This window comes from Delphinapterus leucas, chromosome 1 (assembly GCF_059928025.1).
Source record: "Delphinapterus leucas isolate spDelLeu-1000000601 "Yukka" chromosome 1, BTC_Dleu_Yukka2, whole genome shotgun sequence".
Lineage (NCBI taxonomy): Eukaryota > Metazoa > Chordata > Mammalia > Artiodactyla > Monodontidae > Delphinapterus > Delphinapterus leucas.
The window spans coordinates 52,198,752-52,225,619 of record NC_143129.1 but is presented as its reverse complement, the minus strand read 5'-3'; the positions used below and the strand labels follow the sequence as shown (position 1 = coordinate 52,225,619).

The following is a 26,868-nucleotide window of genomic DNA, read 5'->3' as shown; positions in this document are numbered from 1 at the left end:
ATACAGTAATTGAAGCTGAAAATCAAAGGAAAGGCTAGGAATATTTCAAGTTTTTTTTTGTTTTTTTTTGCGGTATGCGGACCTCTCACTGCTGTGGCCTCTCCCATTGCGGAGCACAGGCTCCGGACGCGCAGGCCCAGCGGCCATGGCTCACGGGCCCAGCCGCTCCGCGGCATGTGGGATCTTCCCGGACCACGGCACAAACCCGTGTCCCCTGCATCGGCAGGTGGACTCTCAACCGCTGTGCCACCAGGGAAGCCCTCAAGTTTTGATATTTTTGATATATTTGATACACTTCATTCAGTAAGATATGGTTGAGTAGATTAGGAACTTTGAATTTTGTATGGATAATCTATTATCAGTTGGTGTAAATCAAATCAGTAATTACAGTCACAGATAAATTAGAGGTAAATTTAGTGGTAAATCCAACAGCAGTGGGCAACATAACCCATTAGTCTCAAACATATGAAAGAGATAGGATCTCTCAACATTGTCTGGTACCATGGTGTAGTTTCCCTAAATTCCTTAGAATTATAAATTACTGATCCCAAGCAAGTAACAAACTGTTCTCAGATACTGACATTCTTTGGAGGAATTAGGGGGTAGTAAATATATTTCTTTTATATAGGCTATTTTTAATAAGTTAATTATATCCTTATTTCAAAAAGGTCTAGATTCTGACATTAGGGATTAGAATTTATGAAGTGTGATGGGTCGTGTATGTCTGTTATAACTATCCTGTCATCAGAATTTTGTATTCCTCAAAGCTCCACTTGGTAAAGAGCATACAGTATTTGTAGGTTTGTCCCTAACCTGACATTTTAAAAGGCTTAAGTGAGCTCTCTCCAGACTTTCGGTGCCAGTGTCACTGTACTGTCTCAAAGTTGGAAGGAGCCTTAGAGGTCACCTTCAGCCACAAATGTAAGGTGACCTGTCTTGTAATTCAGCTTGTAAATAAAACCTGTTGGAACAGTGCTTATGAAACTTCTTCGTGCATAGGAGTCACTGGGGATCTTGTTAGATTTGCAGATTCTGAGGTCTAGGGTGGAGCCTGAGATTCTGTTTTCCTAAAAGGATCCCAGGTGAATCCCAATCCTGTTGGTCCCTAGATCACAGTTTGAGAAATAAAGTCTTAGAAAGTAGCTGTGAAATAGCCAGCTTCCCTCCCCCACCCGCAAATTAGAATCAGTCTTTTCTCCCTTTCTATGTTCCTTTCTCTCTCTCTCTCTCTCTCTTTCTTTCTTCCTTTCTTCCTTTCTTTCTTTCTATTGAAGTATGGTTGATTTACAATATTGTGTTAGTTTCAGGTGTACAGCAAAGTGATAAGGGTATACATATACACGTATTTATATATCTATGTTCTTTTTATGCATTCTCCCTATGGTGTTGTGTTTGCTCCAGTATATTCTCTCTTTGGGGAAAGCAGTGAAAATATAACCATAATTACCTTTCTGGGGTTGCTAATATCAAGATTTACCATAATCTCTTTCACAGTGACCACTTAAAGCTCCATGTCTTTCTTGTCCCCATCAGATCTCAAGCACCTAGAATTACTCCTGGCCCATGCTGGGCCCTGAATAAGTATCTGCTGAAAGAGGTTATGATTAGATGAACGTATAACATTCAGATTTGGGGATATTATGAGTCTTCATTTTGGGTTCTCACTGTCAAATTTTTAATAGACCCTGGGAACACATTAAGAAGCTACATAATTCTCTGATGTGTGTAGCGTGTATAGTCACTCAAGTTCTTTTTCCCTCTTTTACACCCTTCTGTCCCCTTTGGAGCTTTACCTTTACAGACTGAAGAAGACTCATTGTATCAGCCTTTCCTAAAATAGGAGTGTTTTCATTTTGTTCTGTTTTTCTCTGGGCTGTTTCTCCTTTCATCATGTCATTTGTGTTTAGATCAGTGGACCTGATATGCTGTATCACAAATATGGCTTGTACAAGATGAGGTCAGAGTGTAAGAAACCCTTTATGCTGAATTTCCAATAAACTTTCCAATGATAACCAAAATAAAAAGCAGCTGCATAATTCTCTGTGTATATACTAGAGTGTGTGTGTGTGTGTGTGTGTGTGTGTGTGTGTGTGTGTGTGTATGCATGCACTGGAACATGGTTCTTACTTGCTGTGACTTGTCAGGTTGACACGTGATGTCTTTTCATTGCTTCCTGCTTAAATTTAACTTCCTCTTGGATTAACCAAGTTAGGTAATTTCATTATCATAGCAAACAGCTTAAAGGCAACATGAAGAGTTCACGTCTGCAATAGAAACTTGATGATCTTCAGAAAGGTTATGATATGTTTATTTTCTTTCATAGTAAAATATTCCCACTCTTCCCCTTTAGAAACAATTATGATAACACAAGCCCCAGATTTGATATTTTTCCTGCTGAAATTCTCCGAGCGTCCACTCAGATCCCACTTTCTGCCCACTCTTTCTTGAATCCGTCCAGGCATCCTTTGTTATTTGGCTTTATGCTAGCCATATCAGCCATCTCATGGTATCACAGTTTCTTACTTGCTCATCTCTTTTACTCTCTAACAATCGCTCCGCTGGAGGCAAATACTTTTGTCTGTATAGATATATATGTGTGTCCAGGTGTGCCTAATCTAGTGCTGGCCCACAGCAGCAGTAAATGTTGACTGAAAAATTGAATGAATGGTCGCAGCATTTGGAAGGAGAGAGAAGACCAAACCAAGCGAAGTTATCTGGGGCAGCTTGGTGGAAAAGGTGATGCTGATCATTTGGTTTGATGTTATGCCTTGCCTTATAATTATGGTAACATGGCTGCCAAAATGTTAGAATTGTAAATAAATGCTCCATAAGAAGATGGTGTTGTTGCGTAAAGCAGTAAGCTGCCAATATTTACAGTGTGTTCCGAACTGAGTTTCTTACTTGTAGGAGAGGACTTGTTGGGGATGTAGAAGTTACTAGAATTGCATCTGTCATCTTGAGAGGAAAATTGGCACATTCAGCAAACACTTACTGAACGAAGATGAATAACAATGGTTACCTGCTTTCAAGAAGCTTATGTTCTCCTGACATGTAGACTAACACCAAATAGACTGTAAGGAATGGATAAAGAAGATGTGGCACATATATACAATGGAATATTACTCAGCCATAAAAAGAAATGAAATTGAGTTATTTGTAGTGAGGTGGATGGTCCTAGAGACATACAGAGTGAAGTAAGTCAGAAAGAGAAAAACAAATACCGTATGCTAACACATATATATGGAATCTTAAAAAAAAAAGATGGTTATGAAGAACCTAGGGGCAGGACAGGAATAAAGATGCAGACGTAGATAATGGACTTGAGGACATGGGGAGGGGGAAGGGTAAGCTGGGACGAAGTGAGAGAGTGGCATGGACATATATACACTACCAAACGTAAAATAGATCGCTAGCGGGAAGCAGCCACATAGCACAGGGAGAGCAGCTCAGTGCTTTGTGACCCCCTGGAGGGGTGGGATAGGGAGGGTGGGAGGGAGGGAGATGCAAGAGGGAGGAGATATGGGGACATATGTATATGTATAACTGATTCACTTTGTTATAAAGCAGAAACTAACACACCATTGTAAAGCAGTTATACTCCAATAAAGATGTTAAAAAAAAAATCAAAAAAAAAAAGAAAAACCGTAAGGAGCTCTGTGGTGGAGAAGCAAGCAAAGTGCTACGAGAACCCAAAGGAAAGAGACCTGGATTCCAGCTGCGGGTGGTAGAGGTGAACTAGTAGGATAGAAATATTTTTTTTACATAGATTCTCTCTCTCTTGCTTTCTGAAGTGGAATCAGTATGCTGCAGGCAATCGGACCTCTTTGTGATCATCCACGTGAAGACTGGTTTGGGGGCTCAGTCAGCTGAAAGCCGCTGTCCCTGTGCTACGTGGTTCAGACTCCTCTGGACTCTTGGCATCTGCTGATAGTTCTTTTTTGTGCCTCTTTGATGGGAATCTTGCCAGCTGTCAGTGTGCTGACTTCCCTATCTTAGGTCTGATTTGTTACAGGCTGTAACAGATAAAGGGAAAGTGAGATTGCATCAGTTTTGAGTGTCCTGAGGCATTTTTATGGGGGTGAAGCTTAGTGTAAATATCATTTAGGCAGTCGTAGCCTTTTTTATCATTTAATGACATGTGTACTTCCTGATACATATTCCCTTATTTATAATGAGAGCTGTCTTCTATAAGGATCTACTAAGTGCATACATGGTAGTTGCTTTGTAGACACTGCTTCAAATGCTCAGAACTACCCTCCAAGGTAGATGGTTTTATATTCATTTTGTAGAAGAGGAAACTGAAGTTTAAGAGATTAATTAACTTTCCCTGGGTCTCATAGCTGGTAAATAGTAGATCCTGTTTCTTCCCTAATCTGTCTGACTCCAAACAGTGGGTTCTTACAACTGCTCCATCCTGCCTCTGTAAGTGGAGTCGAGTGTCCTGTGCTAGGTGTGGGCGATACTTGGGCCCTAGGAGACTCATGGTCCTGCCCTCATGGAGCTTTGGCTGGGGGCCAAAGTATTTAAAGCCTGGATAACTGATCTCAGTAGAAGAACTATTACTATCTTGTGGTGTCAAGTACAGATTGTTCCAGTGGCGTTTGGCCTTTTGTCCATCTTCTGCTAATATTTGCTTCTCTTTGGGAATTTAACCAAAGATTGATAGGGGGAAAAGGTTTGTTACAATCTTCTAGTCATTCATTCATCTGTGTTGGGTCCCAATGGGGAAACAGATAAAATGAATCTTCTCTAAAGGAGTTAACATATACACTGCTAGATCTAGACTATTTGAAGCAATAAAAAACTATATATTATGCTTGGCATATGTGTACTGAATGGTAAATGGATATGGTTTTGGCTCTGCTATAATTTGAAGCAGCTCCAAAAGTATTTCAATTTAACATCTTCATTTATTTACACCAACTCTGGCTTTTACAACAATCTGGCTTATTGCCAGTTATCACAAGCGATTGGAAATTTCTCATAACAGAATTAATTTTAATTCATGTCTAAATGTATGCTATAAAAAGAATTTTAAACGAATCAAATTTAGACTAATTCAGAATTTAAGGGGCCTTAAAATTTGTGTCAGGAAACAAAATGATCATAGAATGCTGGAACTTCAGAGAGAGTGAGAAATTTAACTCTTGCATAAATGAGTCTGTGGTAAATTTAAATAAATAGGAATTAGAGTAGTATTCGTAGCTTTATCATGTGTCTCTGTTTTATAGGGAATTCTATCAAAGATTTTGCCATTCCTTGAGTAAAGTGTATGTTTTAAAAAAAACATATTTACTTAAACATTATTTGACTGCATTTTATGCATATCACGTTGTGTTGTATGTTATGAAATAATTTTGTTTCTGCAGGGGAACACTCACATGATAGATGACTTTTCCTATCAGCTTGTACTGTCTTCACTAGAAAGGTAGATTAGAAAGTGGTTTGGGGAGTAATTTATTTTAGTAAATAGCTTGACATTTAAGAAATTCATTACCTTAACAGAATGGGCTATATTTTTCTAACATATAAGTTGTTCCTGGGGAAGGTGAAGGGTTAGTCAGACACTTTTAAAGCTTGCTTGTAACACTTTTAGGTCAAAGAGTACAACGTGTGAAACCTGTACCCTTAGGGAATTGATGCCAGTTATAAAAATGCCTCATTTGGCCTTGTGGAATACTGAAGAAACTGCACGCAGCTCTCCTTGTTTATTTCCCAGTGACTGAGTGACTTTCTTTTTTTATTGGAGTAAAATTGCTATTACAATGTCGTGTTAGTTTCTGCTGTACAATGACGTGAATCAGCTATATGTATACCTATATCCCCCAATCCCACCCATTAGGTCGTCACAGAGCACCGAGCTGAGCTCCCTGTGCTATACAGCAGGTTCCCACTAGCTATCTGTTTTACACATGGTAGTGTATTTATGTCAAACCTAATCTCCCAGTTCATCCACCCTCCCCTTCCCCCACCCCCGCTGTGTCCACATATCCGTTCTCTACGTCTGCGTCTCTATTCCTGCAACCTACAAATAGGTTCATCTGTACCATTTTTCTAGATTCCACTTATATGCGTTAATATACAATATTTGTTTTTCTTTTTGTGGCTTACTTCACTCTGTATGGCAGGCTCTAGGTCCATCCACATCTCTACAAATGACCCAATTTCATTCCCTTTTATGGCTGAGTGATATTCCATTGTATATATGTATCATTTATCCATTCATCTGTTGTTGGACATTTAGGTTGTTTCCATGTCCTGGCAATTGTAAATTGCGCTGCAGTGAACGTTGGGGTACATGTGTCCTTTTGAATTACGGTTTTCTCAGGGTATATGCCCAGTAGTGGGATTGCTGGGTCATATGGTAGCTCTTATTTTTAGTTTTTTAAGGAACCTCCATACTGTTCTCCATAGTGGCTGTATCAATTTACATTCCCACCAACAGTGCAGGAGGGTTCCCTTTTCTCCACATGCTCTCCAGCATTTACTGGTTGCAGATTTTTTGATGATGGCCATTCTGACCAGAGTGAGGTGATACCTCATTGTAGTTTTGATTTGCATTTCTCTAATAATTAGTGATGTTGAGCATCTTTTATGAGGGTTTTATTAGTTTGTTGTGCTCTGTATTCGTTTAAGATTCCAAAGCTGCCCTGGGATTGTTACGGCCGCTGTTTATTAACATCTCCATTTTTAAGATTCATACTATTTGGCAAACAGGTGTTGAACACCTTCTATGCAACAGTGACTGTGCTAGGAGTTGGGGATAGATTATTATTTTCTGGGGTTTTTTGGTGAATAAGAGAGTCTGTGCTTCTGTCCCTCATGGTCTAGTTTGGGAGACAGACATGAGCAGGCAGTGTGGACGCGGTGTGGGAAGTGCCGGAAGAGCTGAGGGCACCCGGGCGGTGGGGGCAGGGAACAGAGATCACAGGAGGCTTCCTAGAAACCCGACACTTTGAGTGGAGTCTAGGGATTGAGTTGACTCTGCAAGGAAAGCAGTGGTAAAAGCTTTTGCCTCCATCCCCTTATTTTTCACTTTTCCTATGGTGGCTTCCAGACTCCTCCACCCTGACGGCTGCTCAGCATGTCTTTTCCTTGCACCCCATTTCTCTCCAACTCTTTCTGTTCTTCAGGACTTTTCCGTACCGGGACTACCTGCACAGCCCTTTCCACAACCAAGAGAGCAGAGAGTGCGAGGGCGCATCCTAGAGAGAACAACGCATTTCCTCTCTGTTATGCTGGAAACCATCATTGCTTTTCTCTAGACATCTTAGCCACAGATTTCATTCAAAATCATCTTGGTAGGTAGTGATAGAAACAGGTTAGGGGTGGGGGACTAGCAAGCCGTGGAGGGAAGTCACGCAGTGTGTCCCCCAATCCAAGTGTTCACTCTGCTCCTTCAAGCAACTGCTACCATTGTCAGGAGAATCAGGATCCTTCATGGATATTTACATCCCCAATAAAACGCAGCTTCAGTAGACATTCAATAGAAATTGAGTTGCGGAGGTGCCAGCAAGAGGTAACAAGGTCGGTGATGCTGTAAATGCCATTGAATATGCTCTGATACTCTTATTGATGCTTTTTCACTAAAATCCTGTTACTCTCAAGCAGAGGAAATCAAAATGGGGCGACTACCCCTTTACCTAAGGGAGCATTTCCCCTTTCTTACCTCTCCAGCCAGGGGTGCCCTAGATCTGGATTAACTTTACTGGCGTCTAGAGTTGAGTTGTCAGTGTCTTCTGAATGATCTGCTTGAAGACCCTGGCAGATCGACAGAGCCAGCGTGTGTGAAAGGCTCCACACGTGGTAAAGTGGTATATAAGCATCAGCTGTTCTTATGTCTGTGATGCCAGCAGGGGCCCTGAATTCCCTAGCTCTCCATCACTGTTTTGACATTGAGGACAAGTTTCCTTCCATATCTCCAACTCGTCTCCATTTTCCCTGTCTTCTTTGTCTCCATTTTTTCTGCAGAAAATATTGATGCCTGCATGCCTGCCGTCATCTGAGCATCACTGCTAGGGGTAGCATTCTCAGTATCAGCACCTTGCCCTACTCCCATGACCCAGGAGCACCCACATCATCCATTCTGTCGGCCAGACCTCTTGCTTAGGACCTCAGAGCATCAGTCAATCAGGGCTTGAACTGGGTGTTCCTTGTATGCCGGTGTGGTAGCCTTGTCCATCTACTAGACTGTCCTAATGTCAGTGGACAGGGCTCCCCCATGCCTTACATACTCTGTCTTTAGTCTTCCTGACAGAATGTTGTTGGTGTCCAGCTTCTAATAACAGGTGGTTGAGTTGGAGGGGGGAGAAGTACCAACTGCATACTTCTTACTGAATTCAATGAGTCTAAGATTTTTGACTTTAAGCACACTGTATAGGCGGCCACCTGGTGTGGAGAGCCGTGGCAAGTTTGGGTCTCCCTGTCCTAGGGTACTGCTACCAATAAATCCTCCTTATCACTGCTGCTACCCAAATACCTCTTATCGGTGAGCCCGTTTCCTGCACAGCAGAGCCACAGCCACCAGCCAGGAGTCAGCTCATGTTTAAAGAGGACGCAAGTTTAGCTGCTGCATTTCCTGTCTTACAGATTGATGATCTGTGACTGTTTTGCTGATGTCATTGTACATCTGTTTTTTGGAAGTGAGTGTAACAAGGAAGGAGAATGGTTAATCGCAAGAACTCATTACACCATGAATGATGAAGGGTAGGCTCCTGTTTTGTTTCTATTTCATTTGTTTGCTTCATTGGGGAAAACAAATGATCGTGTCACCCTATGGGGAATTTCACTTTCTCTTCGATATACTAATAAACCGCCTCCCACATTTCATTTCTTTTTGCCACTGCTGGAGTGGTTGATTAAAAAAACACATTGTTGGGCTTCCCTGGTGGCGCAGTGGTGGAGAGTCCGCCTGCCGATGCAGGGGACACGGGTTCGTGCCCCGGTCCGGGAAGATCCCACATGCCGTGGAGCGGCTGGGCCCGTGGGCCATGGCCTCTGAGCCTGCGCGTCCGGAGCCTGTGCTCCGCAACGGGAGAGGCCACAGCAGTGAGAGGCCCGCGTACCGCAAAACAAACAAACAAAAAACCCAAAAAAACCACATTGTTATGCTGCTTTCCTATATCATGACCTTCACTATTGGACAGGGAAAGGAAACCAATGAAATATGTATATTTTTTAAGAAATGGAGGACCCTTCACTACAAATGCCCCTAGAAACCCAGGTCCATTAAAGCGAGATGGATGAGGTGATGATAAAACCAAACTAAACAACGGGGAGGAGGGCATGAGTCTTCATTTTCTTTCTGGTAATATGTCTCAGAGATGAGAATTCAGTTTTCATTAATTTATTAGAAAAAAATTAAAGTGTCCTTTTCTCTCCTTCTTGTCTTCAGCTAGGAGAACGTTCCTGGTAATGGAACTAAAATTCATTTTCACTAAAACGTGTGTTCAGCCTTTGGCATATAAAACCCATGTGAGGTGGGGGTTGTTAGAGGGTTCTAGATGCTGACTAACTTGGATTTTCCCAGGGCCAGATCCTAACTGGCAACTCTGTGGCCTCTAGTTCCTACTAGTGTGTATGCTTCCTAGGTTCCTATTTATATCCCTTTATCCCCTGGCTTTTGGAGCCCAGCAAAGAGGCTCCTCTGTTTTGTGATATTTCTGTTGCTGGCCACTATCGATTTGTGATTAGCCAACCCTGATTTGAACAGTGGGTTTGCAGGCCCGTGTCTTGGGGGTGTGTGGCCATTTGGTAGTTGAGGGTATAGATTAGGAGGTCTTGACATACTGTTGCTAGCTTACTGAACCCTGAATTACTGATCCCCCAGCACAGCATTTGTATTCTAAAGTTGCTATTTATGGTTGAAAGCAGATGCTGTACACATTGCGTGGGGGGGGGCGGGGTATGGTGAGATACAAAATAAATAAATAGTCAGGCACAGTCCCTCAAAAAATAATTACTGTAAGGAAACGTTTATGGCAAAGTAGGAAAAAGAGATTGGTACTCCTCCCTCCTCTCCCTGCAACTCTGGAAGAATTATTTTGTTCATGTTCAGGGAGTTGTTGGGCAGGTGTTTGTAGAAAGCCATGATGTTAACTCAGTCGTGAACTAGACCTTGTCATATAAGTCAGCTGATGCAGCCAGCCCTCCTGATGTAGGGGTAGGGGCGGGGGGTGTGTGTCAATCTTGGGTATATGTTTTTATTTCTTTCCTTTTTTATTCCTTTTCTGTTGTTTTCTATTCATAATTTTTTATCATATGGACAAAAGTTTCTATATAAAAATAACCTTTATTCAGAGAGTAATTTTACCAAATGATGGTGTAATTATACTATCACCATTTGACCTTATTAGACAGCCTCTAGTAATCAGAAACTTCAACTTCACTTTTGGCGAAAGTTACTTTTTATAATTTCCGTAGTTCTCTCCTCCTGCACATCTTTGCTTTCTAGCTAACATGTCAAGTAACGAATATTTATTAATCTCCTACTTTGTGCAAAGAATTGCAGAGGATCAAAGACATTGAAAGCATGACTTGCCTTGAAAAATTTATAAGTAGACTAGGATACCAAGACAAAAGTGCACAAAAGTTAACAATATAAAACAACGGTGCAGGAGATGTCCCAAGACCATGTATATAATTACGTCCTAAATGGAGAGGTAAGAGCTGACTTCAGAGGAAAGGGGATTCCATAGGCCAGGTTCCACCGAGATGGAAAGATAACTGTGGACTTGCAGCAACGTGAACAGGCGATGAATGAGCCATGTGAACACATGCTGATGAATTTAGAGAAGGGGAAGATCTGCGTGGCCTGGAGCAAGTTTTCTTAGAGATGATAAGACTTGTTCTGGACCTTGAAGGATGGGTAGAATTTGAAAACAGGCGGAGATGAATAACAGGAGGGCTTTCTATCTAAGGTGAGACCGTGAGCCAGAGGGAGTTCGGGTTAGAATATGAAAGTATGTTCAGGGGTTAGTAGCTAGAGACTAGACTGGCTAGAGCAATATGCCTGTAGAAAGCTGGATGAGATTGGAGATGTGCATGGAAAGCCTTGATTTCCATGAGGAGTTCAGACTGTCTTCTGGGGGCCTTCATTCCTTATTTATTTCCTGAGCACATATCCTGAGCTAAGCACTGTTAGAAGCTAGGGATACAGTAGGAAGCAAGAAACTCATAATCTGTGTCTCCCAAGGAGTTTATACCCTAGACTTATGGAACCAATAGATGGGCAGTTAGGAATTAAGAATATTTTGCCCTATATGAGGGCTGCGAAGGGGTCTATCAGGTATTCTGAGACCTTTGGGGAGGGACAGCTCATATAGACCAGAATTTCAACCAGGCAGAGGTAAGGAGGGAGAACCTTCAAGGCAGAGGATAGCAGGTGCAGAGGTGGGAAGACAAAGCCAGCCTGCTGCTGGCTATTTTGAAGCGGGTTTATTGAGTTCCTACTCTGTCTAGTTGGGCCTCCAACATAGCAGGGGAGACATACAGGAGATGGTTTCTGCCCTCCAAGTACTTAGTGTCTATTTAGAGAGAGATGCCTGAGAAACACCAAATAATTGACTCTATAAGTAAGAGTTTAGGAAAGAGAGGATTGAAGGAAGGCATGAAATGGTGTGAAGTCTTCTTCCTGGATAAGTAAAGGCTTAAGCAGAAGTAGAGAGGCAGGCATGTGAGCAGAATATCGAGGGAGAAGGGTGGCCTGTGAGACCCACCTATTGAGAAGAAAAGGATGCTGGTTACCTTGGAGCAGTAGCAAGAGGCAACAGTGAGTCCATGGGTCTGGGTCCTCGGGGACCCTGAGTAAGTTGCCTAAGCTCCTTAGACTTCAGTCTTCTCATACGTAAAATTAAGAACCTTGACCTCAGTGGTCCTTGAGGCCATGTCTAGCTTGAAAGTCCAAGTATCTTGGGCTTTACCCTAGAGGCAGAGTGAGTCTTGGAGGGTTTTGGACCAGGGGAAGGACTTGACAGAATCAATGCACTAAGAATCTTAATTTGTCTTAGTTGTAGAAAATTAATGGGATAATTACTAACTTATGAGAAGTACAGTTTTTTACTAAAAATTTGAATCATGTTCTGATGTTTTTAAAACTGCCAATAGGACCATCCTGATGTCCATTGGACATTGCCTTGTGACTTTTTCCTTTCTCAAAACAGCAAAGACACAAAATCTGTGGCCTAGAAAATGCTCATGAATGGTGAGAGGTTTAAAGGGTTCAGAACATGATTTACAAATACAAAATTGAATTTGTGAATCGTAAAAATTCCTTAACATTTTCAGGGAGATCTTGGAATTAGAAAATTTATGTCTTTGATTTTTGCAGTACCATTCCTAGGCTGGTAATGGCAGTGATGTCATAGAGACGATATGGGCGTGACTTCCTCCCAGATACGGGAATACTAAGCTTGCCAGATGTGCCTTTGTCATATCCAGGACCAAAACTGCCTCAGCCTGGACCCCGCTAGAGGTCCCACAGAGATGACAGCTGGCCAAAGGCCTTGTTAGAATAGAACGTGGTCAGACCCTAAACGTAACCCATTTCTGCCATGTCTTTCTCCAACAGAAGTGTTTACCATCAAGCCATGCATTTAGTTCTCTTTTTCAGACAAAGACTTGAAACCTTCATGTGTCAGACTGGAACTGAAGGTGGATCTTTGGAGAGTGTTAATGCCAAGAGGTGCTGGCCAGGTTGTCTGGATGCTGAGCTATGGTCTCCTGTTGGTGGGCCCCAGTCGTGTGGCTCCTGCCTGCATTGTCGGGTCCTACCAGGCTTGTCCCTCTGGTCTCTTTCTCTAAGTACATTGTGTTGGACAAGCGGGAAGGAACACCATGTTCAGTAATTACGCTACTTCAAATGGGGAACATTTGGGCTGATTTCAAATAACTGTTTTAGAGTAGACTGCAAATTTTGGTAACATTTACAAGGTCCTAATAACTCATAACCTGTAATCCTAGATGTTCCTCAATAGCTTTTCAATGGCTGAAGATGAACGTCAAGGCTAGGGAAAAGCTTCTTACCCTCCCTTTATGTGTTTGTGGTCTCAAACCCCACTAAACATCACCGAAACCATGGTAGGTATGTGGAAAGACTGCCCAGTGCAGAGTCAGGAGCGAACTCGTCAGGAGCGAACTCGTCAGGAGCAGAAGAGCATCTGCTGGTACATTAGGGAGGAGTGGTTATTCCTCACCTGATTTTGCTTTGTCCTCCTAGGTCTGTTTTCTCTCAGCTTCTTACCGTTTGTTTTCTTTAAGTAGATGATCACACAGAATGCGTTTTTTGACTGAGCTGTACAAAATCGATGAAGTTCCCAAAAGTCCTATGCATTTCTTGAGAGCAGCATGAGAACTGAAGTGCTTTTTTTTGTTTTGTTTTTTAAAGGGACATTGATTTGTGCTACCTGAAAATGGTTATTTATACTTTCAATTTGTTTGGCCCTCTGAGGACATCGTCCTTAAAAAGTTCTTTGTCATGGAAAGCTTAGCAAAGATTTAAATTTCAGCAAAAACAAAACCAAACCCTTGATTTTTCAGATGGTTGAGTTTTAGAAGCGCGGCTCTAGACTCTAACTGACAGTCAGGACATGCACAGTCAAGGTCTGGCTGACTTATCCATTTTGGAATCTCTGGTCCCTAGTGAAATGTTGAGAACTAAACAAGTTACCAAAAAATGGTTGTTGAAATAAATAGCACAGTTTTCTTGGGCAGATTAGGGACAAGTATACAAGTGCCAGATGCTTCCAAGATTCCATTATACTAGTATAATATTACATATAACTCCCTTCCTATCTTTTTAGGGAGTATATACTGAACATAATTTTAAATTGTCTTTCATGGCTCAGATGACCATTTTTAACTATAGCTATTGGTGATACGCTAAAGAGGTCACTGACCACGCAGGTGACCTAGGACCTGAGGCGGAGGAGAGATAGATCCCTTCTTTTTTTTTTGAATTTTTTTTTTTTTAATACAGCAGGTCCTTATTAGTCATCCATTATATACACGTCAGTGTACACATGTCAATCCCAATCGCCCAATTCATCACCTCCCCACCACTACCACTTTCCCCCATTGGTGTCCATACCTTTGTTCTCTACATCTGTGTCTCAATTTCTGCCCTGCAAACCAGTTCATCTGTACCATTTTTCTAGGTTCCACATATATGCGTTAATATATGATATTTGTTTTTCTCTTTCTGACTTACTTCACTCTGTATGACAGTCTCTAGATCCATCCACGTCTCTACAAATGACCCAATTTCAGTCCTTCTTATGGCTGAGTAATATTCCATTGTATATATGTACCACATCTTCTTTATCCATTCATCTGTCGATGGGCATTTAGGTTGTTTCCATGACCTGGCTATCGTAAATAGTGCTGCAATGAACATTGGGGTGCCTGTGTCTTTTTGAATTATGGTTTTCTCTGGGTATATGCTCAGTGGTGGGATTGCTGGGTCATATGGTAATTCTATTTTTAGTTTTTTAAGGAACCTCCATTCCCACCAACAGTGTAAGAGGGTTCCCTTTTCTCCACACCCTCTCCAGCATTTGTTGTTTGTAGATTTTCTGATGATGCCCATTCTGACTGGCGTGAGGTGATACCTCATTGTAGTTTTGATTTGCATTTCTCTAATAATTAGTGATGCTGAGCAGCTTTTCATGTGAGATCTCCCTTCTTTAAGAGCCCCCCATGTCTCTTTGTGAAAAGAGGTTTCTAAGAGAATGCATCTGCTCAACATATATTGCAGACCTACTGTGTGCCTGACCTGTGCCAGAGGGAATCTAGAGAGGAATAATTAGGACATGGTCATGACCTTGGAAATCTGTCTGGTGAAGGAGACAGACACATAAACACCTAAGAGCGGAAGATGTGAGTGGCACAGTCATCCAGGCTGTGACAAAGTGTAGGAGAGCTCACTGACCTTTGATTTGTCTGCACACAGCGGCCTCTGCCTTCACAGCCCTGCCATGTCCACACAGAGGCTGGCCTGCCCACCCCCAGTGCTGCAGAAACAACGGCACTGCTCAGGGCTCTCTGTGCAGGAGCTGCAGTGGGGCCATGAGCCTCTTCTGCTGCAGAGTGCTGTTTCTTGGCTTCTGTCTGTATTCGGTCCTGCCTGCTTATCTTTGGTTTAGTTCCTAAGGAGAACTAAGCTGCCACAGTTTACCTCTCATCTCTCTTTCCATCTCTTCTTTCTAGTCTCTTTTGCCTCTGCCCCTTTCTTCGTAAAGTTCATCACCATCCCATTAAGTCATGATGATGGTGATGATAATGACAGTAACTATCATGTATTGATTTTTTTACTAATTGCCAGGGGCTGTGCTAAGCACTTCACATATATCGTCTCATCTGCTCCCCTCAAAATTCATGCAGTCTTATCACATCTTGTAAATGAGAACCCAAGGCCGTGTGAAGTCAATAACTTGCCCAAAGCCACACAACTCCTTTCCTTTACAAAATCACAAAATGCTGGAGGTAATCTTTCCATCTCTAGAATTTTTATTGTGTGTGTGTGTGTGTGTGTGTGTGTGTGTGTGTGAACAGAGGGAGACTGAGTCCTTCACCAACAAAGTGGTTTTATCTGTTTGCTTTCTCTACGTTTTTGGGCCACTTCCAGAAATTGAGCTGTTCTGGTTGGAACTTGAAGGTTCTAGCAGGCAGAATTTCAGATGGCCAAGGCTTTCCCTTAGGGACACTCATTTCAGTGAACAGCTCTCAGTCCAGCAGGCAAGTGATGGGTTTACTCAATCACTGGGTCATTGCTGACTTCCTCTCAGACCTGGGATTGTGTGGCCTGAGGCAGAGCACTGGGAGAAAGAAAGCACTGTTAGGCCAGACTTTGCAGCAGTCTCTGATGGATGAGTTCATTTGTTTTAGTAGGGAGGGGAAAAAAGGAGGAAAGGGGTTATTGTGAGAGGAAAGAGGAATGCACGTTTAGATTTTGAGAGAAACACTTTTTCTAGTGTTTGCATCTTATCAAAGTGTTACTACATTGCTTCATTCAAAGTATTTATAATTCTGAGGATATTAAACATACATGTACTCAAATATTAGCACCAGAATCCACAAATAAAATAGCAGCAGGCTTTTCTTGTTTTTATACAGTTCTCACGTTTGCTTCTAATTGTTAGTTTGGGTAATTTGTACCTTTTGTATCTGTTGGTTGTATTTCTTTGTATCTACCACAGTAACCAGTTTAAGGCTGAGATACAAGTTTCTGCATTAAGTTTAGAGATTGAATTGAATCAGAAATGTGGACTACAGTAGCCTTGTATAAAAGTTGAGTCTTTGTAATTCAGTAAGGAAAACATCCCACTCTTTTTTCCAGTGTGTGAATCAGACAAAGGTCAGTGGCATTCAACCCTTGTCCTTAGCACCACGAAAGTAACATCCAGATTTCCAAGGGATTAATCCAGCTGCAGTTCTGTTCTAGTTTATGTTGTTAAAGGGGATCAGCTGCTCAAGACTGACATGACATCTGTTTCACTGTCCTCCTCCTCGGTAAATGAGGGTCTCTTACCCGGGGGTCTCTTTCCAAGGGTCTGCGAAGAGTAGCACATTTGCTGGATGTTACTACATTTCTTGTTGCATAAAATAAAGCTGAGACAAGCACTAATTTAATTAGCTTGAAATATACTATGACTTTGAAGAACATCTCTGATCCCTTTGTTCCTTGCCATGTCCATTAGTCATTGGAATTTTATTTTACTTTACTTTATTATGTTTATGATCTGTTAGCCCTGTCTGAATGCTGGCCCTTCAAAGGCAAGGAATCGTTATCTGTTCTTCACAATGCATTTCAACACACAGGTCGCCCAGGATGTCCTTCATTGGCCATTCAGGAAGGATCATGACTTATCTGCTTAGATTAGAATCAAATTGTGCTTTTTTAAGTAACTCATACTTATTCTATTTACATGTTCTAGTCATTTCTTGATTTTTATTTTTTCCTTTCCAAATGTTTTCTCTCATTTTCTCCAGGGCCACATATGGGGGCAAACTGATTCTACCCAGTGCTCCTGAAAAGCCGTGAGTCTGATAGGTAATGTCAGGCATCTGGCAGAGCAGAAAACAGAACATTACCTTGCATTTTATAAGTGCTTTGTGCAGCATTTCATAATCTACCTAGATTTTCAAAACAATCCAAAAAAAGAAGGAAAACAGCCGTTACTACTAGGATACTGACAAGGAAATCACATGGATTTGTCCCGAGTGACATGCTGAACCAGCAGCACAGCTGTCAAAAGATCCTGGTCATGGGTGTCTTGGTACAGAAGTTTCCGCACTGACGCAGGTTGGCAGCTTCCCGCAAATCCCCTTGGTATTCTGAGTCTTGGAGGTGGAAAAAGAAGGAGAACTCAAAAAGTCCACGAATAGCCACCATTGGCCTTGATCACAGAGGAGCAAATCCAGAAACGGCCTAATTCTTCTGCATAGGTTCACCCTGGTGTGGATGGGTGGCTTTAATCAAGATCTGGTATTTTCGTCTCTTGCCTTCACAGAAGTAGTGTCAGCCATGCATGAACTGTGTGAACACAAATAGGTAATACAAGAATAGAGTTTTCAGCTACAGGGTAAAGGCACCAAACTCCTAAGTCCTTAGCTGAAGAACAATTATTCCACAAGCTTTTTCTATCCAGCTCTCTATAAGAAACATTTAAAAATTTTATTTTTATCCATTAAAGGCAGAATAGAAAAGAGGAAATAAGAGAGCTAAGCCTTGTTCATTTTTTCACTTGATACACAATTGAAATCAACACCCTTGGGCCAAAACATAATAATCTTTAGACCTCATAGGGCTTCCTGAAATATTTTGGAAAAAAAAAATTTGCAAGTATATCCTAATTGGGTAAGTGCTGAAACAAAGTTTCTAAATAAACCGAGTCTAGGTGAGAAATGGCCTTTTTATAAGTGGTAATTTCATCCTGAGCATCACTTGGACATAAGTTCAGGTAGGTCATAGAATAAAAGGAAGAGGCTCAGGGCTTCCCTGGTGGCGCAGTGGTTGAGAGTCCGCCTGCCGATGCAGGGGACACGGGTTCGTGCCCCGGTCCGGGAAGATCCCACATGCCGCGGAGCGGCTGGGCCCGTGAGCCATGGCCGCTGAGCCTGCGCGTCCGGAGCCTGTGCCCCGCAAGGGGAGAGGCCACAACACTGAGAGGCCCGCGTACTGCAAAAAAAAAAAAAAAAAAAATTGAAAAAGGAAGAGACTCAGAGAGAGGCAGCCCAGCCTTGGTACTGAGGCAGGCATGTAACCCTTGCGACCAGGGCTCAGCATCCCTACCCGCTTTCCAGTGCTCCTTCCACTTGTCGCCTTGTCTCGTCGTCCTCATACCTCACTGCGGAGACCCAACAAAAATGTACCATCTGGCATAGGACTTACTATTGTTATGTTTCGGGAGACACCTCTGTACAATTATTACTTGTGGAAGTGAGAGTTTTCCCATAAAGCAAGCAGAAGCAGATATTCCTGTTTCTTTGGCGTTAATAGCATATTGTCAATTGTCATGCCACCAAATGAGTGTGATACGAGGAATGAATATCTTCTGTGATGCCAGCAATTGCTGGGTGATAGGAAGATTTGACTTTTCCAGAGTATCCTCACGTCAAATGTGACATCTCTTTGTGTATTATCTTTAACATGCACAATGAAATGTGAAATGGTGTTAACAGTAGCCCAAGGATACCAAAGCTTCAAGATTAGGAATCACTTTCAGGCTGTCTTTCTTCTTCCCCCCAGTGGGCTGCTGTATTAACACTCATTACAGCGAAGCAGAACAGATGGGCAAACAGACTGATTAGTTATTTATATGTATATATTTTTCTTTGTGAAGCTTAGATGTTGGCTCTTTCTTCAATAAAAGAAAGGAATTTTTAGATGTTGCCTTGTCTTGATTTCCCTTTTTAATCAAAGGAAGAAAGGGGGTACTTTGCTCCTGATCTAATAATAATGTGCCTATTATCCTTTTCTTAACTGCTGACTTCATAGCTCTCTGTGCCCATTGCAATCAGAATTCGATTTTCTCCAACCCTCCAAGCTGCATGTGGTGTCTTCGTGTTCTTTCTGGCCTAGGATTTCTTTATGGAGTTTATCACTTTTAATTCATTTTTCAGAAGTGTCCTTCTTGACAAGGAAACTGTCTATAGTTTTTTTGGCTTTTCCATCCAAAATGAAAAAATACATGATTAATTGGTGGAAAGTGAAATTATCCATAATATTACATAAATAGAAATATTTCCCATAGCCTTTTTTAAGAAGGTCAGATATTGCTTTGATTTTTTTCTTAAAACAGATTTTGCATATTTTATTCCTTCCCAATTTTATAAAAGTAGGTTTTTTGATGAAATTATGCTTCCAGTTCAAAAAGTTAAGGTAAAGAAAAAAGCCATCCACAATTCCATTTCTGGATATATATATTCAAAGGAAATGAAATTATTATCTTGAAGAGACATCTGCACTCCCATGTTCATTGCAGCATTATTCACCGTAGTCAAGGTATGGAAACGTGTCCTTCAGAGAACGAATGGATCAAGAAAATGTGAGACAACACACACACACACACAGAGGAATATTATTCAGCCTGATTATGAAAGAAATCCTGCCATTCCCAACTGTATGGATGAACCTGGAAGGAATTAAGCTAAGTGAAATAAGCTAGACAGAATCTTATATGTAGAATCTTAAAAATAAAAAAGTCAAACTTACGGAAACAGAGAGTAGAATTGTGGTCGCCAGAGGCTGGGGAGTGGGAAAAATAGGCAGAGGCTGGTAAAAGGGTACAAACTTTTAGTTATAAGATGAATAAGGTCTGAGGTATAACATGGTGACTGTAGTTGATAACACTGTATTGTATAATTGAAAGTTGCTAAAAGAATAGAACTTGTGGATGCATCAAAAAAAAAAAGTAAATATGTGAAGGGATACATGTGTTAATTAACTTGGTGGGAATCCTTTCACAATGTATATAGTATATTGAATCATCCTGTTGAATATAGTATATTGCAGTTTTGTCAGTTATTCCTCAATAAAGCTGAAAAAATAAAAAGAAACCCATCTGCACTGGAAAAAAGCCATCATAAATCCATAATCTTTTCTTATAAAAGGGCAAATGTATCACACATATATAACATGCATAAAAAAGTAATGGACTTACTAGTATACAGAAAAGAACTTCCTCAGGTTATAATGTGAAGTGTCCTGGAACAATAATTCCCCTTAGGATATCTAAAATAGTACGCAGAGTCTTGAGGCATAGTGTAAGGAGAGGAGGGATAAACGTGCACAGTTGAAGGTTTTTTAGTCTTTTGGAAAAATTTTGAATTGGATTTACAGATTTGCTAATGTATTTTATCGAAGCAAGAAAATTACTCTATAAAGATGGCACTGTATGAGGTTAATGCATAGCATTATGAAGGGACTACAACTTCTAATTTCATGATATAGGATAATATAGCCATATAGCCACTTGGGGAGATTTTTACACAAAGCCGTGGACTATTAATTGGAGCCTGTGTTTTTGAGGTGCCCAGTGATCCTATCATATAAATTATTTAGTTTTAAAAAATCATCCTCAGTGGGACTTGGTATTAGAAGATTCCATCAAACATCAAAGAGATGCTTCAGTTTAATTCTCACACTGTGATCTGTGACTTCAGAAATAGCATGCTGTTAATAACAATATGTGAGAACGAGACTCAGATCTTCTTGTTGCTTTCGGTCTCTGCATGCTCATTTGCACCCTCAGTTACCTCTCTAAGTGGGCTGGTTTCAGGGAGGTGAATGAATAGATGATGTGGGAGTTGGGAGAGAAAAGCTGAGCAAAACCAATGGAAGCTAAAAAAATATGCTGGAATTTATGTGAAGGATAGTAGAAACTGAAGGGAAATTGCTTGAGCAGATAATGGTGGCAGTAATTAGGGGTACATTTCTGAAGGTCTCCTCAATTTGAGGTCTCAGTTAGATTGAGGTTAATGAAGAGAATTTTCAGTAGAAATGAAACCTTGGCATTACATCAGGCTATAAAAGAGATGCAGTTCAGAAGTGTTTTAATGATGTTTATTCAGCTATGTTCGGGACTCAAACTCAACCTTTCTTGACATTCCCAATCTCGAGGCTGAATCAGGTGCCTGTGGGGTGAACTACCCTGTCATCCTATATTTAACCGGCAGTTGCTGTACCACATGGTTGTGAAACTGGTCTTTCTCACGATCACCTTTCTCTGAGTGTTCATATTCTATGGGGATGGTTGGGGAGGACACTGTATCTTGTCCTGTTTATCTCTATATACCCAGTGTCTGCCAAAAACATGTCTGTCGGTTTAGTAGTTTTCAGTAAATATCTATTGATTAAATGAATGAATGAATGGACAGTTGTGTTTATGTGCAGAATCCAAATGACATAGTAAAAAACTTTCCCCAGTGATCAATGGTAAATTTTGAGAGTTGGAGATCCTCTGCCTCTCAGATAACTTCATAATTATCTCCTTCGAAATGGGCAAAATATTAAAATATATTTCTGTCAAGGTTGTAAAACTTGAAAACCTCACTCTTAATATTAACTTACTGCTATAAAATACATAATGTGTGTGTTTCAAAAACAAAACCCACACCTAATTGTGATTTGGAGAGAACTCACATTGAGTGATAGTGCTTTTTTTTTTTTTTCTTTGGTACGTGGGCCACTCACTGTTGTAGCTTCTCCCGTTGCGGAGCACAGGCTCCGGACGCACAGGCTCAGCGGCCATGGCTCACGGGCCCAGCCGCTCCGCGGCATGTGGGATCCTCCCGGACCGGGGCACGAACCCGTGTCCCCTGCATCGGCAGTCGGACTCTCAACCACTGCGCCACCAGGGAAGCCCCGAGTGATAGTGCTTTTTAAAAAATATAGTTAAATGAAGACTTCTCAAGTCATCACTTGAATTGGACGTGTCTAATTAGAATCGCGTCTAATCTGCTTATTAACATGCCTCTCACTTCCATGCCTGAATAATAGAGAAGTCCTTTGAAAAGGTTTTTTATGTTTTATTTTTGTTTGCCTGCTGCAGTGTGTTTGATTTTCATGTGATTTCAACTTTTTTTTTATTCAAGTAAGATTTGTTGCTACAAACAGAACTTCTAAAACAGAAGAAACAGTGCACAGTGCTTTTCGGGAATAGCAAAGAGTAATTCACGTCTTAGATTCTTACATTAACTTCTTGGGTAGATTGTGAGGCTGTCAGTGTGAAATAGGAATGAGGAACAGAAAAGGAAGAGGACTCCCAGAGAGGAGGGTTGTAAACTGTCTCTGGATTCCTACTGTCCTTCTGGATTTTGCTAGGGTTTCCCACTCTCCTTCCTGTTTTTACTTTGTTTATACTGAAGAGGCGGCAACAGACTGGGAGGGGAGGCGAGGTTTCCCCTCTCACTTCGGGTTGCTCTGCGGTGTACCGTGTACGTGTGAGGTGGTTTTCCCACATTCCTTTTGGAAAAGTAAGGAATTCATTCTGGGAGCCCACACCTGTCACCTTACGTGGTGATGCTGAAAGGGAACGAGGGAGATGGGCCAAGCGGCAGCAACAACAACCCTTAGCAGCCACCTGCTTACAGAGGAGTTTTCTCCCTTCTGCCTTTAGAACTGATTCCTCTCTCCTATCCTTCTTGTCTCATATTTCAGCGCTGTTTCTTTAAAAACTGTAGTAGGTCAACAGAGTGGATTTCAGCACTACTAATTTAATGTCTCTCAAAGTGTGCTCAAATTTGGATCAAATGGACTTCCTACATCTTAGGAGGTTTTATAGTTTATCTTTAAAGTTGGATAAAGTTAGCAAGGCCTCCTCCAGGGCCTTCACAAGCATCAGCAGTGCAGTCCTCTTCCCTGCCCCGCCCCGACCTTGACCCCTCTGAACACACACACATACACACACACACACATCTGCCACGCACTTTCAAGTTCCAGTGTCTTAGCTCCGGCAGTTCTTCACATCTGGATGATGGTACTCTCCTTTCAACCTGGCAAGTTTCTACCGAACGTTAAGACCCTACAGAATATCACTTCTTTTAATTCCTGCCTTTTCCCAGTCATCATTTAATCTGCTTCCTTGAATTCTACATTGCCATAGATTCCTGTGAATCATTTATCGTGGCACTTATACACAGTATTGTGTAGGTTAAAAAAAAAGTCAGCACATCTCCCCCATCTGGCCCGGGAGCTCTACAGACGAATATGAGTAGACCATCAGTGGAAATACTGTAGCTTTAATGACATTGCTGCTAGCTATCATCAGAATAGTTGTGTGTGTGTTTTCCATATAGCTTTAAAAAGGGGGAAATGTGTTAACATGAGGTTACCTAATAGTGTTGAGAAACTGATAGGCATTAACTAGGAAAAAAGTCATTCTTGTTTGTAAAACTTTACCAACTAACCCCATACTTTCTGTTAATGATTTTATATAACCAGTGATAGAAACTAGTCTGGAGAACTATACAAAGACATGGTTAGTATTATAGCCATTGAGTTGATGTTGAAATTTGTATTTGCGTGGCTTGATTTAAGATCATTATCTGTGTTATCTAAGTTCATTTATTAGATTGATTTAGAATTATCTTTCAGTATTGGGCTAATTTGAAAATTTCCCTTTGCTGAGATTAGGTGGTTTAAATGATAGAATTTCTGTGTCCATAGATGTGGTCAATGCTCTAGGAAGGAGGGCTTAGGGGCACCAATTTTGTTGGAAGAGAAAACTTGCAGCTGCCTTTGGGTAGCACTGTTCTTGACACTGAGAAACGTCAGTTGTTCCTAAAGCGGAGAGGAGAGTAGTGGAATATGGGTGCTGATGAAGATTAAGAGGGTGGCTTGGCAGCTTCTTTTGCTCTGCCGTGGGTGTGAGGGGTAAGGGCCTGTGTTACAGTGGGATGGATGGAGATGAAGGCATCGGTAGATGTTTCAAAGTGAATGTCTACAAGACTGGAATGGCTCGATAAGGATGATGAAAAAATAAAATAAATAAAAATGAGCAACCTGAGCATGACACACCTTGAGAGTTTGGATGGTGACCTTGAGCGGGGCAGGGGAAGGTAAATTCACTCCAGTTAACTAGGGGATTATCTCCTTTGTGGTTTATCCGTAAATGCGCTTGCAGCCTTTAGTAGAGGTCAAACAGAGGCATAAAGGCTCTGAAAGAGGTGGAAGAGCACCTCGTTTTCTTCCCTTCATATTCCTACATCTGCTCAGTCCTTAAAGCATTCAGCTAACTAAGCAGAAAATTGACAAAAAGTACATTCAAGTCCTTACCCCCATCTCCTTCCTTCCCAAACAGTATTGCCTCAAGTAAAATAAAGTATTGAATCATTTATGGAACCCACTGGAAATGCTAGCCCATGTTCCAACCCACCTCCTCCTGGCAAAATCTGAGGAGCTAGGAAGAGCTGGCCTGTGTGCAGGACAGGATGAGGAGGTTGGACGACTTTTCCCAGCCTCTGGAACTCGATGGATCTCACCAATGTCCTTTCCTCCCTCTGAAGCTTTTTGAGATTCCGGAACATTAGCAGACCTATATAGCCCATTAAGTTTGTGTGTGGCAAGTAGGAGTGCTCAAATATTTATTTGAATAAATAAATAGAAATTTTGTAGCTCCTCAAAAAGTCCAGCCACACGTAGAGTCTGTCATACAGAGTGAAGTAAATAAGCAAGAGAAAAACAAATACCGTATGCTAACACATATATATGGAATCTAAAAAAAAAAAAAAAAGGTTCTGAAGAACCTAGGGGCAGGACAGGAATAAAGATGCAGACATAGAAAATGGACTTGAGGACATGGGGAAGGGGAAGGGGAAGCTGGGATGAAGTGAGAGAGTGACATGGACATATATACACTACCAAACGTAAAATAGATAGCTAGTGGTAAGCAGCTGCATAGCACAGGGAGATCAGCTCGGTGCTTTGTGACCGCCTGGAGGGGTGGGGTAGGGAGGGTGGGAGGGAGATGCAAGAGGGAGGAGATATGGGAATATATGTATATGTATAGCTGATTCACTTTGTTATAAAGCAGAAACTAACACACCATTGTAAAGCAATTATACTCCAATAAAGATGTTAAAAAAAAAAAAGTCCAGCCACAGAACACTCTTAAGACATAAATCACAGTGAGATCCTTTTTGACCCACCTCCTAGAGGAATGGAAATAAAATCAAAAATAAACAAATGGGACCTAATGAAACAAAATCTTTTGCACAGCAAAGGAAACCATAAACAAGACGGAAAGACAACCCTCAGAATGGGCAAAAATATTTGCAAATGAAGCAACTGACAAAGGCTTAATCTCCAAAATATACAAGCAGCTCATGCAGCTCAATATCAAAAAAACAACCCAATCCAAAAATGGGCAGAAGACCTAAATAGACATTTCTCCAAAGTAGACATACAGATTGCCAAAAAACACATGAAAAGATGCTCAACATCACTAATCATTAGAGAAATGCAAAGCAAGACTACAATGAGGTATCACCTCAAACCGGTCAGAATGGCCATCATCAAAAAATCTGCAACCAGTAAATGCTGGAGAGCATGTGGAGAAAAGGGAACCCTCCTGCACTGTTGGTGGGAATGTAAACTGATACAGCCACTATGGAGAACAGTATGGAGGTTCCTTAAAAAACTAAAAATAGAACTACCATATGACCCAAGAGTCCCACTGCTGGGCATATACCCTGAGAAAACCATAATTCAAAAAGATAGATGGGGCTTCCCTGGTGGCACAGTGGTTAAGAATCCGCCTGCCAATGCAGAGGACATAGGTTCGAGCCCCGGTCTGGGAAGATCCCACATGCCATGGAGCAACCAAGCCCATGCGCCACAACTACTGAGCCTGCGCTCTAGAGCCCGCGAGCCACAACTACTGAGCCCGCGTGCCACAACTACTGAGCCCACGTGCCACAACTACTGAAGCCTGCACTCCTAGAACCCGTGTTCTGCAACAAGAGAAGCCACCACGATGAGAAGTCCGCACACTGCAACAAAGAGTAGCCCCTACTCACTACAACTAGAGAAAACCCATGCGCAGCAATGAAGACCCAATGCAGCCAAAAATAAATGTATATAACACAAACAAACAAGTAAAAAAAAAAAAAAAAAAAAAAGATGTACCACAATCTTCATTGCAGCACTATTTACAATAGCCGGGACATGGAAGCAACCTAAATGTCCATTGACAGATTAATGGATAAATAAGATGTGGCACATACATACAATGGAATATTACTCAGCCATAAAAATGAACGAGATTGAGTTATTTGTAATGAGGTGGATGGACCTAGAGTCTGTCATACAGTGAAGTAAGTCAGAAAGAGAAAAACAAATACCGTATGCTAACGCACATATATGGAATCTAAAAAAAAATGGTACTAATAAACTTAGGGACAGGACAGGAATAAAGATGCAGACATAGAGAATGGACTTGAGGACACGGGGAGGGGGAAGGTTAAGCTGGGACGAAGTGAGAAAGTGGCATGGGCATATATACACTACCGAATGTAAAATCAATAGCTTGTGGGAAGCAGCCGCATAGCACAGGGAGATCAGTTTGGTGCTTTGTGACCACCTAGAGGGGTGGGATAGGGAGGGTGGGTGGGAGACGCAAGAGGGAGGGGATATGGGGATATATGTATACATATAGCTGATTCACTTTGTCATACAGCAGAAACTAATACAACATTGTAAAGCAATTATATTCCAATAAAGATTAAAAAAAAAAAAAGTCCAGCCACGTGTTGTGCAGGGCACAGGCCTTCTGACCTTGCTTTTCAAGCGGGGGTCAGATGAGAGTAACCCATGCTGCATTTCCTTCTTCAGCGCCTGGCCGCACCCCAGTCCAGTGGGGTCGGGCGGGA

The 26,868-nt window shown here is 41.6% G+C and overlaps 2 protein-coding genes across 11 annotated transcripts in view; both read left to right on the top strand.

The window, feature by feature from the left end:
• Positions 1-26,130, top strand: part of LOC149750504 (uncharacterized) — an 81,812-nt gene extending 55,682 nt beyond the window's left edge. For all 8 annotated transcript variants that reach the window (XR_016392921.1, XR_016392918.1, XR_016392920.1 and 5 more), the window contains one exon: positions 16,987-26,130. Coding sequence is in view for 1 of the 8 variants with exons in the window: in XM_089910039.1 (XP_089766165.1) it covers positions 16,987-17,009 (23 nt within the window). In the remaining 7 variants the exon portion in view is untranslated. The remainder of the gene's footprint in view (positions 1-16,986) is intronic.
• The window catches only part of C1H1orf21 (chromosome 1 C1orf21 homolog), a 152,638-nt gene continuing 129,268 nt past the window's right edge, over positions 3,499-26,868 (top strand). Inside the window, exon 1 of one of the 3 annotated variants that reach the window (XM_089910059.1) lies at positions 3,499-8,706. The gene's annotated coding sequence lies outside the window, so the exon portion shown is untranslated. Of the gene's footprint in view, positions 8,707-11,339; positions 17,300-26,868 lie in introns of those variants that run through there. The other 2 variants (XM_089910058.1, XM_089910053.1) reach the window with 2 other exon arrangements.